General features: G+C 46.1%; 1 protein-coding gene across 8 annotated transcripts in view; it reads left to right on the top strand.

The window, feature by feature from the left end:
• Positions 1 to 13,992, top strand: part of LOC135377499 (disco-interacting protein 2-like) — a 123,800-nt gene that overhangs the window by 82,861 nt on the left and 26,947 nt on the right. For 6 of the 8 annotated variants that reach the window (XM_064609948.1, XM_064609952.1, XM_064609947.1 and 3 more), the window contains 2 exons: positions 11,468 to 11,542; positions 13,482 to 13,571. In XM_064609948.1, the coding sequence (XP_064466018.1) occupies positions 11,468 to 11,542; positions 13,482 to 13,571 (165 nt within the window). Of the gene's footprint in view, positions 1 to 5,200; positions 5,271 to 10,922; positions 11,023 to 11,467; positions 11,543 to 13,481; positions 13,572 to 13,992 lie in introns of those variants that run through there. The other 2 variants (XM_064609949.1, XM_064609950.1) reach the window with 2 other exon arrangements.

Below are 13,992 nucleotides of genomic sequence, written 5' to 3'. Positions count from 1 at the left end.
TTTCCGCGTGGCTCAATCTGGTGATTTGCAACGGCTGGAAGAGTCGCCCGGTGGACTCGAAGCATTCACAGGAGTGGACTTAGTGAAGCTCCTCGGAGAATGGCTACATCCTAGGGATCTTCGACAGCGTGCGACAGCTGCTTTAATTCTTGTGGGCATTGCAGCGCCTCTAACTCTTTAGACTTACTGATTTTTATCTTAAAGTGTTTTGGAGTAGCCATCTCCTGTGTTTTGTAGGAGCCACCATCTCCACATTTTTCTTTCCTAACTCCAACTCCATTCGCAGGAGTGGTACATCCTGAAATCATGGTGAAATGCGACTCTGCATCTGGGGCTATGTCAATATAGTAATTAAGAAGAAAGTTAATTAGCTCAGTCTTTTGAAGCAGTTAAGAATTTCGAGTCATTTCGCATGCAGTACCCTCGCCACAACCTCTAACCTATATACTAGCCTTCTGATCCGAGCGAATAACACCACCACAGTCCATCGTTCGCGTACGTCGTCCAATGGGCGTACAAGGCTAACGAAGACATCCGTCCTGCCCGAGTGCGCACCCGGGGGCGGAAATGCGTCGTCAACGGGTGGACACCCCCGTGAACCACCAAGCTGCACATGCACGCGTACCCAGCGTGTCGGAAGTGAGGTGGCCCCCCCCACCGCTGGCATTCCGTTCCCACCGCTCGCACGCAGGATGCCTCCAAGACGTCAGACGTGAAAACTGAATGATCCTCTGTTTCCCAGCGGCAGATAAGCACCGTTGGCATTCCGAGCGAGGTCTTAGGACGACGTGCTTGAGATGCCAGATACAGGGGGACGCAGTTGGGTCGCTTCCTTACGTAATTTCGTGCTTTGCCTTATCGCATTTGCGTATATAGGTACGGCTACATCACCGTATCCGATCTCGGAACCGTTGCAGACTCGACCGACCTTTAACGGTAATGCTTATCTCGTGAACACGACTAAATCGGATCTCCCGATTGATGAGATTCTTTCGGTGCTTTACGGGAAATTCTGCAATGAATAAGGCAAACGTGTGCGGCAGTGCGAACCCCGTATTCCTAGTTGAACATTGCCGTTATTTCCTTACGTGAATCGTGTACCGTTCGAGTCATCAAAGGAGTGGTCGCCTAGATGTAGCACTTTCATTGCTATATAGGCAGCCTGTGCTGTTTGTGCACGCCCTTCCAGAGCCTGGCTTCGCACATGGGAGCCTACAAATGTACCACGACAGGGAAATACGCTCGTTGGTATAACTGCATTCGAGAATAGCTGGAGCCAAAAAGACGAGGACGAAATAAGTTGACAGTGAAACATCTGTGTGCCTTCTCCTGTTTTGTCTGCGTCGTCTTGGCTCGCTGCTATTCCCAAATGCAGTCTACAAATCGTCAAGGTGACAGGACCTGTTAGTAACCTGTACCCCGACCTGTTAGGAACTTTCAAGTAACGTTTTCCCCGAGTACGATGAGAAAATGTTACCTACAAGTCCATTACACCAGCTCGCATTATCAACAACATAGGGCAGTGGTTCCCAAAGTGTGATCCGCGGTCCCCCGGGATCGAGTCCCTGAGAGTGTTCGTGGGAGTCCGCGACGATCGAAGACAGCCCGAAGACCGTCTTGGCCAGGGATTTCCCTACATCCCCCCCCTGTATTTTTGCAACCCCCCCCCCCCTGAAATTGCTCAGGTGACCCCACCCAGCTCGACCATGTAGTGAGTGCGGCGCAGCGAATTACATCCTGTACTGTCAAGCGTGGGCTGTATGACCACAGTCATGCAGATGATCGTACCATGCATTTGTCCAAAATCATTTGAAAGTAACTGTTAAATGCATATATTGCGCACATATACGAGCAAAAATGCGTGCGGGCACGCACACTCAATGTGGATCATCAAGAACCATTTGCGCCCAACTCAGTCAAGCGAGCTGTTCTGTTTTTTGTCGTCTAAGGTTTCCTCTGTTGGTTGCTAGGTACTCATTGAGCTTCGTGAGACAGGGTGCTAGTCTTTTTCCTTTGTCGGTCATGCGATTATGCATTATGTTAAAATGCCCTTCATAATGAATCTGTATTCTAATGTACTGTGTTCTAACGTAATAACATGTACAAATAAAACGGGAAAGTTGTGCAGATGTCACCATTGTGCCACAATTCCTTCTGTGTCTAAGAAAACTTCCGTAAGTGGAATCTTCACCAAGCATACCCCCCCCCCCCCAGCAGTGAATTTCTGGGGAAATCACTGGTCTTGGGAAACGCTGACACAGGGCACTCGGCGATTAGCATGGCCGGAGTCGTCTTGTCTGTACCGCAAATCCCACGAGTTTATCTACGAGGACGATTAAAATCTTAAACCCCTTATTTCTGAATCCTTGTAAACTACCTGTCGGAAACCTGTATTTATGGACGTGTCTATTCCTATAGAAGCGCACATGGAGAGAGTGCGAGCAGAGGGAACCTTCCACGAAGCGAGGGGCCAGGACTGGGTAACGACCGATAGTAGGTTCGCTCGCCCCGTCTTGTGCAGTCGACCACGCTCAGCAACACCTGCCACTGACTTTCGCTTTTCCCTGCACTTTAATGTTATGCTTCCTGCACTGCAAGTTTTTCAACTACCGCGTCACGTCTCGGTGGGACGTGGTTCCGTCGTCTTGCTCCGATAAGTAAGCTGTGCCTCTGCTGTCGCCTTTCATGAGGAAGGTACACGCATCCGTTCTCTCACGCTTTGCAGTCTGTTCTTTCTTTTCTTTTCTTTCTTTTTTTTTGCGAGTAATTGTCTGGGATTTCATGGGCCCTCGCTTCTTTCGCTTCACTCACATAGCATTTGAAATGAAGATGTCATGTGTTATTATGCGTATGGCATGCGTCTCAGACCTATGGGCCGCGAGGTCTTTTTCAGTGGTCCTTTTGACAAACAGATGAAGTGTCTTTCAAGTACGCATCGTTATCAGACGTGCTTCGTTCTAACGTGTGTAGTGTAGATAGATGAAAGAGGAAGGACAACAGGAAAGGTGGCAAATGACGGGGAGGAGGTCTGTATCTTTGAAAGGGAACTGCGCCGACCACGCAGTAGAATGGTGACATTCTACTGCGTTTTGTCCGGGCATCTGCTGTGTAAGAACATTTCTGTTTCAATCGCATGTAGAGCGCCATTGTGGCTCTACGTGCTTCACGACTTCCACTGCGTCGTCTCAAGCTTTGCCACATACAGTTTTCACTCGCGTCGGATGTTGCTACTAAGCAGCACCATCTGGTGTATCTATATCAAGAGCTGTTTACATGAATGGCAACAGAGAGGTCATTCATTGACGTAACCACGATCACTGCGTACTGCAGCTGCGTTTTTCTATTGCGTTCACCGAATAGAACAACAGCTAGGGTAGTTAAAGCAAACGATTCACGTTTTGATTGCCTCGAAAAATACAAAATGCCGCGAGATTCGATGCCTCGCAGTGTGGTAGCTTCCTCCATAAAGATTCATCACTGCGCATGTATACAAACTAGGGATAAAGCATCTGGTCTGAACTCATGCATGTGAGCCTATTCCAGTCGCCATTTATGGCCGTATTGCGTCTCGCTGATTTCACGGCTAGTGATGGCAATGCAACAGACGAAATTCAACGAGTCTTTACAGCAGACGCAAACAGACGGATGGGTTCGGGAGTAACCGGGCTTGACAGATCTGCCATACACCAAAAGTGCGTGAAACACCGAATAGAGATTAGTAAACAACGTAACGCATATGCGAGCACCGTGCGTCAAGTCCTAAATGCAGTTGCATTGTCTGCAGTCTGCAGCAGGAAATAACGCCCGGTGGCAAGCACCAGGGAAGGCAACCAGAATAGTCTCATCGATTGCATGGGGGTGAGACTTTATTGCCCCCTTGTTCTTGTTGTTCGTGTGTTTTTTCCCATCTCTGCATAGCCATCGCGTTGCAAACAGCTGTGGTAATGTTTCGTGAAAACACAACAAATATTAAGTTGGACAAGATGCCACTTCGGATGCATTAGAAATGTCTGTCACGTTTACAGTGGTATTATTACGATGGCACAAGAGTAATGCTCAGTTCGATACGAAATTCGAGGGAATACTCAACTCTGAATCGGACCCGAACTTCTTCTTTGAGTTTGAGGAATAATACACAACGAAGTGGACAGGACAGACAACGTGCATTTGTGCTGTCCACTTCGTTGTGTTGCCCATCTTTCTCTACCACGAGGAAATGTTGCCTCTTTCACGAAAACAGCAGCAGCCGTGCCTCATCATACTTTGTTCATCGATACTTTGTTCCGCTAGCATAATGTGACCAGATGTCTCCCGATTTAGGCGGAACAAGTTGCGCTGTCCCACAAAGCTTGCTTGTGGGACGTAAAATGCAAATAAATAAATAAAAGAACACAGAGTGAAAGTCAAGTAGAAAAATAATGGCGTTGCATGAACATATGTGAAATGAAATGTATTTGATTTGTTGACTGACAGCACCCACTAAATGTCCCGCCTTGGGGAATACGGTCGCATTGCGCTAGCAGCATCTTTCGAGGGCTCCGTGTTCGGGTGCGACGCTTTCGTGTCTCTGGAACTGTCTCCCGTTTAAACCGGTCGAAGGTTTTTTTTTTTTTTAATATTGATTTATTCACATTGCATATGCAAGCTTGACACGGCACAGGGCCCCCTTGTGGACAGTGACAGTCATAAATATATAGAAAAATGGCTCTTAAGTATACTACGTACAATCAAATTCCGAGTATAGCACAGGGACACTAATGGGTGAAGCAAAGCAAGTACATACATGGGAAAAACTTATGCATAATATACGTTATTATTTATTATCAGTTACTAAACACAAGTCTCTGGATTTTTCGTGTGGTATCGCTAGAGACTATGTTGCATCGATTTAACAACGTAGGCGCTTGTACCGATATTTTAAGACTTAAGACTAAAAGGTTAAGACTAAGGTTAAGACTGAAAATATTATGGGGCGTGCGGGCAGCAGGCAATCATGCCTCGTGCTCGCTGCTGCTGCTGTTAAATCAGGCGATGTTGACGTGATTAACCCATTTCATGCATGGACTACCGACTGGCCTCGTTTTCTCCTAAGACGTGCGTCTACCAGCCGGGGAGAGAGAAAGGGGCGACGTCCGCTGCGCGCCGCAATCGGCACCAGTTTGGGTTCGCTTTCTCCGAGTACTATAGCAACCAACTGTGCTATGCAAAGACAGTCATGGTCTTTCAGCAAGGTATACAGGGATTCCCCTACTTTGTGCGTCGCAACCACGGTATGAGAAGCTTTTTTACTTACATCTGCGCTGTGGATGCCTCGTTTTATGTTCCACAGCACGTATTGTGGATGCGGCTTTCAATCCTCGAGCGTGCCAATTTGAATCGTGTGAAACGTACTCAAGAAGCCTTTCCGATCGAGTTGTCCTCCGTGAGAACTTTGAAAGTTTCCCGCTCCAAAGCTTTCTCAAGGTTCTCACGTCTTCATCGAGAGAGCGAACGTCGCGACAATGATATACAGTGTTTACTTTTGCACAACTTACTAGCTTCCTTATATTGCCTCAAATGAAGGCGAGCCTATTTTACTAGCAGTAGTTGGGATGAGTATGTGCCTTTTTTTATGTAGCGATGGTATTCTCGGAGAGCGGTTGTTTGATTGTATATGCAGAACGAAAGGCAGAGTCATTCGGTATCGATTCCGAAATCTGTCTCGTTATTTTGTGGACATCTCGCTCTCCCAACACCTTTCCGAGAGCACGAAGTCTCGGATTTTCTTCTCTTTTTTTCTAACAAAGTGACACGATTGTGTTGGTGGGAATATGATTACTGCTCTGTCTCGTTATTCACTTTGCCGTCCTTGTCTCGGTGAGGGTTCGAGTGTGAGTGAAGTGAGTGCCGAGCGCGTCAACCTACTTGGCTACCAGTCGGCGCACTTGACCTCGTATGGCTCCTAACTAGGTCAATAACGATCTTTTTTCAGACGGCTTTGTTTTTAGCCGTTGCTTATTGTTCCTTCTCGAGCGGTCGTTCTCCTTTTCACTCCAGACATAGTAATACGAGAAGTAAGAGTTGTCTCCTAGAAGAAGAAGAAGAAAAGATAAAAGTAAAGCACCCGTCTGTCAAGCTTTGGCACCGAAATGAAGACCGTCCGTCACATACTTGGGGTGGAGATGGTCGTAAGGCACAGAGAATGGCGTCCACATTGTATACGCCTCAGAACGACAAAAGTTGCGTTTGCCGGGTGGAGAAGTGCTCGTAGAGATTTTTTTTTTTTTTTGCAAACATTACCTCTTTTGTCTGTGGAAACGTGGGCGATCTCGGTGCTGGCTTGGAAGTCGGTCTGCTTGGCTCTGTGGAAACGTATACGCATATCTTTCGTGCAGCAAGCGTACTGAATGTGCTGGGACTGGCCTTATACTTCATGTTCTACCGGTCCCGCCCTTGTGAGTTTTGATTTGAGGGCGCTGAACCTGGAAGGGCGTGTGTGTGGTTGGTCGGCTCACGTTAATGCTTATGGCGAAAGTGTTATCTCCCAGTTTTACGTCCGCCCTGTCTTGTCCATTTTTCCCGTTGTGATAGGTCAGTGTGTGCTGAAGTATCGCTTTCACGTCAAGTCAAGAATACGGGGCATCGGCCTGAAGGCGTAGAAGGCTCGTGAAAATGGTTCGCTTTTTGAGAAATCTGCAAACCGTGCATATTACTCTTTTTTTTACATCTACATTTTTTTCTTCCTTTGTCTATACGACGTAGGTTTCAACGACGGTTGTCAAACAGGATTAAAGCCGTGACAGTGCACGGCATCTGTATTGACACATTTTGGTTCGTTCATTGGAACATTGACCGGATCGCTGTTCTGGAACGGTACATGATCGTCACAAGAATAGCGATATGGGCTTGTTAGTACATTTCCAAGCTTAAAGGGAACTGAGGACACAAGCACGAGCTCCTACTCATGACGAAAAAAACCCGAGACCAGAGAATGTAGTATGGATACCACAGAGACTAGTCTCTGGGGTTTTTCGTCACGAATCCTTGCTACCATCTCGCTTGTTTTCTGGCCATCCTTTTAGCTTCCTATATTCTCGCGAAGCTCGTGTTCCTATCAGTGTGTTCACATTCGTATATCTTCAGCTCCTTTTAATCTTGGACATCGTCAGTCTTGGGACACGGTTAAATTCGATGTCGGCCTGCATGCTCGCAAGTAACGTACAGGGTTCTTCCGAACGAGGCGATAGCTGGTGCACTACACACAAACCTGGACAAAATTCTGTCACGTATGAGAAAAGTAAAGTTCGTACGTTGTTCTGACGCAGCGCGCAGTCGTCTACATGGACGACGATAATCCCGTCGCGACTGACATCTTCCTCTGTTTTGCGGCAGCGGGACGCCTTCCTGACACTATCCAGACCTTCCCTAGCTCGAGGCCCCTTTTGTGTGCGCATGTGGCGGAGGCATGTCCCGGCTGGTGATTATCTAAACAAGAAGCCAGCCATAGTGGTTTCCCGTTTTATTGTGTGCCGACGTACAAAGCATATCCAGTCCCAGGTGTAGCACCTCATCTTGAGTGGCTGAAGCTGTCAGGTAGTCCAAGTCTTGCTGTTAATCAGCTTTTGACTCGCGTCTCCAGAAAGTGTGAGGGGCAGAGAGTGCCCAAACGCCTGCTTTGAACGTTCCTTCCCCTCCGAGGAAGCGCTGAATACCGTCGCTTGCTCTGTGCGAGACAGACATCCAGACAGGGAGCAATTGAAGAGATATGACATAAAAGCCGTTTCAACATGTTTGCCTTTCATATGTGGGCTAGACTTCTTAGTTTTTCCTGGCTCTTGGAATACAAAAGGGCTGGCATTCGTCATTGCAAGTATGACTGCATTGTTGCAAACCCAATTAGGACACACTTCAGCTATACGTCTTCACTAAGGGTTGGGACACCTCCTACTATATATAATTTTGCGAAAAGGTCCACCTGCCCCAAGCTACATGTATAGCCCGTAAAGATGACATTTGTTTTCAACTACTTGCACGTAATTTTTTAACGCCCCCTCTGACTTAGTGCTGAACATTACTCGCTCGCAGGTCCGAAGACGTCATAAATTCAGTGGAACGGTACAGGTTCCTCGGGCATGTGGTCTCCCGGTTCAAACTGGGCGCGCACGCTTGTTTCTGTATGATGATACTTCTATAATTACGCGTTGTAGCTCTATGTACTATATCGCATTCACGTAGCGTGCACAGGAAACATCATCGTGACCGAAGTTTGACCATCTGGGTACTGTGTCACCCATCCGTCCCCGCAACGCGTGTTGTCGAAGCTGAGTTGGCGGTTATGTGAGGCCGGATGCGTTTTCTCTTTGCGAGCGCCTCTGTTTGCCGTGTAGCGGTGCATTGTTTGCTCGGGAAGGTCGAATAGTGGGTGTTTTCTTCTGGTGCCGTTATCCCTATACTCATTCCTATTCCTGCGGCAAAGGGGTCACCGCCTTGAAGCCTGCATTCAACTGCCTCTAGTTTTTGCGGTGCTCTCCAACCGTTCAACCATATTACGTATGCGACGGGAGTGTTGATGGTTTCTCGAGCTTTGTACGAGTCTTCATTGGATATGTCGGAACGAATGTTGAATTCGGTTGGGCTGCTGCTCTCCGGGCTGCCCCACAGACCGGTTTTCGTCGCCTCTTGCATGTTCGTTTTGGAAATACGGGATGCTTCAGTTCAGTGCGCTGTTTTCGATCGGCGAGCCGCTTTAGGTCATATTTGCCGGCTGGGGAGGTGTAATGGTGGATGACGCGGTTGCACTTTCTGTTTGGAACAGGAGCTTTGGGCCAATAACCTTATTTGCCGTCCACTCCTTCGCCGAATAACCCGAACAGTTGAACGGGGCATGCTTCTGTAATTTCTTTTTCTTCTTTCTCTCGTAATGTTATACAGCTATCGTCATTGGAGTGCTTGGTGAGCACAGACGACGAAGCGTTATTTCTTGGGTAACCTATTTTCTTGCCTAACTAACACATAGTTTCGTGTACTTTAGTGGATCCCATTTATCTTGTGGTCGTTGCTTCTTCGTTTCGTTTTTCCCCTCCTCGCTACGGAGCATGCATGCATGCATGCATAAAAAGAAAGAGTAATGCCCATAGCACGTAACGTTGGCAGCCATGGAGATTAGGCAGACTTTCCTGATGCAGTCGTGGGATTTCGTATGCGTCCATTGCGAACATATATTCTGCCAGGGGCGTACGCGTTGCATTCCCCAAAGGCAATTTCTCGCTTTGAAAACCATATTTCTTCTCCGCATAAGTCGCGTGACTACCACGAAATAAAAATCGATATGATGAAAAGCGAATAGCGACGTTTAAGTCTTTCCTGTCTCACCATCGCATTTTACCCGTGTAAAAACTCCTGCTGAAAGTCGAGAGTGTTTGTTTGAACGCGGCTGCGCAAACGTCGGGATATGGAGTCTAGTGGGCGTGTTTATTTCGTCTTTGTTGCATAGCTCTGTTTAGTTTCGTACGGTCGCCCTCTCTCACTCTCTCTCGTTGATATACATGCTTAACATTGTATCGCGTCATATGCTACAGGAATTAGTTCTTTCTGGTCTCGAGGTGTTTCCCTCCCTTCGACCTCGTCGGATACGAACGCATTGCGAGCTGTAGAAGGGAGAAAAAAAAAGCTACGTTGTGCGGTTACAAATAGAAAAACGGTTTTCCTGGGATGGTAGTATCAAAGGGGTAGCGACACTTCGAGGCGATTTGCGCCTATGTGAACCTGCGTTACAAGTTTTATACCAAAGGACCGAAACTCATACCACTCTGATCACAACGCAGCGAGGCCGCCAAGCAACGCGAGAGATGTCACGTGCTTAATAACTACCAATAGGAATGGCTGTTGCTCTCGGTCCTCCGACGACAGTACTTGACGCGTACATCTGTTCGAGTGTTTGTATCTCTCCAAGTACGACACGCAGAACAATAATTCTTTTTTTTTCCCTCGACACTCTGGCGTGCTGTACAATGCGTACATGATGTAACGAACCACATCGATCAAAGTGCTACAGTCTCTGCAACGGTAAAGTAGAGTCGATGACGTGTTCCCACCGCGAAAATTCGTTTCAGTATCTGCACAGGAAAGAGGGAGGGGGAATGCTAATGTACCACTCGCAATAAACTTTTGGAACTAGCAGCTGTGTGTTCGAACGCGAGATGAATTGCGTGACGTAACATTCCGTTGAAACTCTTCTTTCATTTGGCAAACCGTCCGTTTCTGCAAACGAGGCTTCAGTCTGTTTGCGTTTGCCGAGTGATCTGCCTGTCGATATGTCGATAGGTGGGGTGGGGATCGAATATGATTCGTGAGCCGATATCATGGGAAATTGTGTCGACGTTTGCCTTTGCGTTGTCTGAGGAGATTACCAGGGGAAAACACACGCAGGCACCAGCACTTCATCTTTGTGAACACAAAATGAACAGTAACGTCGAGCGCTGGGTGGGGCCATAAGGAGTAGGCTTGTGACGCAGTTCGTTTCTTGACTCAGGTTTATATATAGGTAGTGATAACATCGTCTTAACTATAGCTGCTCAGCGTAAGCATCTTAGCTGATTACCTATAAGAGCATCAGCTGCCATGAATCCATGAATGTTAATCTTTGAATGACAAGAAGAAAAAAATATTACGATGGAGCTTTTTGTCCCCTGATTTGTGAGCACGGCAACTCGCAGTTACGAGCAATGCCAACACCTGGTCTAGGGCACCCGAAATTGACTCGACAAACTGTTTGTAAAGTATAATGTTATGGAAATTACATTCAGCACGAAGTCATCTTCAAGGCAGGGAACCTAGATGGCGACACTGTAGCATAGCATGCATAATTCAGTTGAACCTCCTGATAGCAAGGTTACTCTGGTAAAGTAAGATAGACTCCTACTGCTAAATGTACAGCGGATGCTACTGTGGGACCTGAGAGACGCCTTACTGCAGCAATTTTCTGTTCTCCATACTTTATGCGACAAAGACCTACTGTACAAACGTAGAAAATGCCGCGAACCGGTGAGGGGCCTCTGGATGAGAGATGCCAGTATTTCGAACCGAGACTGTTCTTCTTCTGAGGCCAGAAGAAGAGCAGTCTCTGTTCGAAATATTGTCAGCTCTCGTCCACACTCACGACAGTCCACAAGTGGCCTCCTATATAGTGCGCGGGATAGACTAAATTTATGACCATGAAAGAATTCGCATATCTGCCTTTCTGCAAGATGGCAATAAATTTATCATTGAAACGCGCAGCTTAGATGCTTGACTCTGTATTGAAGTTTTCTATGATGTTTGGTTCTTTGTTGTGCGCAAATTGTCGATAAACAACAAAAAGGCGCAGACATGTGTCATGTATTGGCTGGTGAGAGCTTTGTCGTGTATTAAACGTACAATGAACTACATGTCTTTGGCTTAAGTTGCAACTTTCATATTATATCTAACAGACTTTTTTGGTTGTCTTCAGGTGACATAACACAAAAGGGTTATGAAAAAAAGAGGGCCCGGCTCTTAGCGCCATATCTTCCATCCCACCCTACAGGTAAGCTTCTACAAATCAGTTCATTGCTATATTTATTTGATCCTTTTGTTTACCTTTTTAACGAGTGCATGATGCAAGAGTGATTGTTTTGAGTAATCAAATGAGATGGGTAAAAACTACCAATAGTTTTTACTTATGTCATGTTGCATTTCTCTAGTCTCTAGTTCTTCTCTGGTTCTCAACATTTCTCTAGTTCTCAACATTCCTCTAGTTCTAGTTCAGTCCTGAAGGGCACGATGGTGTAAGGTATACCCAGTGTCGGGCCGCCGGTGAGAGGGAGAGGGCAGCCGGGGCTTCATCCCCGGCTCCCCTCTTCAGGGGCCCGCCCGACCGAACCCCTGACGGCTGCTTGCGCCAGGAGACGTGAGGAGGGGGTCCCGGGGACCGTAATCTCTCTAGCTGGCCTTGCGTATACCTTGCAAAAGATTTCTTGGTTGTGTTCCATTACCACATAGGCTAGTTCTACAGGCAGTTTTAACCAACTCGGAGAACAAGGAGCAGTCGAAACAAGGACGAAGACACAAGAAGACATACAAACAGAGGTCTTCTTGTGTCTTCGTCCTTATTTCGACTGCTCCTTGTTCTCCGAGTCATGTACCAACAAGCCCATCAAGCTACTCAAGTTTTAACCAAACCTGGTGGTTGTAATTTCTTGAATGGTAGAGCGCTACAAATTTGTTCAGGTAAGAATGATACCTTAGTTGTTGGCTATTGTACCATGTGTGGTCGTTGGCACTCAAAGATACAAACTACTACTTGTTGAAATAGCTATTGTCATTTTGTTCTCTGTCAGCTTGTATCGCAAAAGGTACTGTTTTTCTGCATTCCTAAGGACAAGTTGTGCAGTAATATTAGTATACACGGGCTCTGTATGACATTGTGGCAGGATTTACCAGGCGTCTGACATAATGACTCCCTTAATTTTTCATGGGCTTGTATATAATTACTTATTCCGTTCAGTTCTTTCAAAGCCACAGGTAAAAAGATACTGCATGTTACTAAATTAGGCAGTCTGCATTGGTATAACTTGAACAGTACAAAAATCTTTACAGTTGCTAATACGCAAACTAAAGTTACTTTTGTGTGGGGTGTTGCCTGTTTTTCCTTGCAATCCTTTTACTGGGGATGACTACTTATAATAATATTGGCATGATGGTGTGATATATTCCTGAAAGGACGTTTTCATCAACAGAGTACCACAGTCATCCAGCATTACTAAAAATGCTCACGTCATTAAACTAATCTGAATGCGCACCACTTGACACAGCAATGAGTCCAAAGGGGCCAATAGATGGCGATAGCTTCCATGTTTGAATTAAACAATTAAATGTCCAAAAAATGTGTAAAGCGAAATAGTACTCGCATATGTTGAATAGCGACTACAAAAACTGCTTGTATTATAAGCAGTTTGTGATCAGTAGAATTTTATTTAGTGACATTCTCGCTGCATAATGAGAGCATTTCCATCCTATTTAGATTTTAGTTTGATTATTTTGAAGCACTGAGCTCCAAAAATTGTCCAATCAAGGGCACATTTTCCAGGGCAACCTGACACTACTGCAAACGAGCAGGCAGGCACACTTTTGCAGTCTGTAAGGCTTAGAGGTGAAAATTAAAATTTTCATGTTTTCCCTACGGACCCACCCTTCTTGCACAATGCTGTTCAATCACACAAAGCACGCTTGACGTATGTCATTATTAACTTGTTTGAGAGTGCCTCATGTATTGGTAAATATATTTAAGATCTTAGTTGCGTTACGGTTGCACAAACTAGCTTCCCTGTCCACCGACAGCTGCAGAGTTCTGCGCCATTTAATGTTCCTACTCTCAAATACTGCACCACAACGGCACGGGGAGTAGTCAAGTGTTGCTCCTGCATGGGTCAGATTTGGTCTCGGATCCCTTTGCAGTAGGTACTTAAATGGGGCTGTTGTTGCAGCTCTCCCTACCGGCTCAGCTAGTCCTTCCACTCGAGCCAAGAGGAGAGCCCAGCGTAGACTCACGCGCAATGAGAGCAGGTACCACTCAGGTAGGTGCAGAAACCAGTGGAAAGACTTTCATTTCTTGCAATCCTGAGCTGCTACTGCTCTCTTTGGTGTCAGGATCCACTCCTCTCTATTCTCTTGTGGTTTGATTTCAGTTCCTTCTCCAGTCTTCTTCTTCTTATTGTTACAATATTTGGAAGCACTAGCCAATTGTCTATGGTCTTTTTTTTTTTTTTTTTTTTGTATCTGTAAAGCATGCACTTGGCTCTGTTAGCACTGAGTAATATGCATGCGTGCTCAATGTTGCTTTATGTTCACAACCTGCTACAACCTGGCACACAACCAGAGGTGTAACTGTCCAAAAAATGTCAACTAAATGCTTTTTAATTTACCCGCATAACTTTAGGGATAGATTTATAAATGTATCTATGCTGTGTTTTCAGGTTATATTTTGTTTTAATTTAC

Source organism: Ornithodoros turicata, chromosome 1 (genome assembly GCF_037126465.1).
Source record: "Ornithodoros turicata isolate Travis chromosome 1, ASM3712646v1, whole genome shotgun sequence".
NCBI classification, from domain to species: domain Eukaryota; kingdom Metazoa; phylum Arthropoda; class Arachnida; order Ixodida; family Argasidae; genus Ornithodoros; species Ornithodoros turicata.
This window is presented reverse-complemented; position numbering and strand designations above follow the sequence as displayed.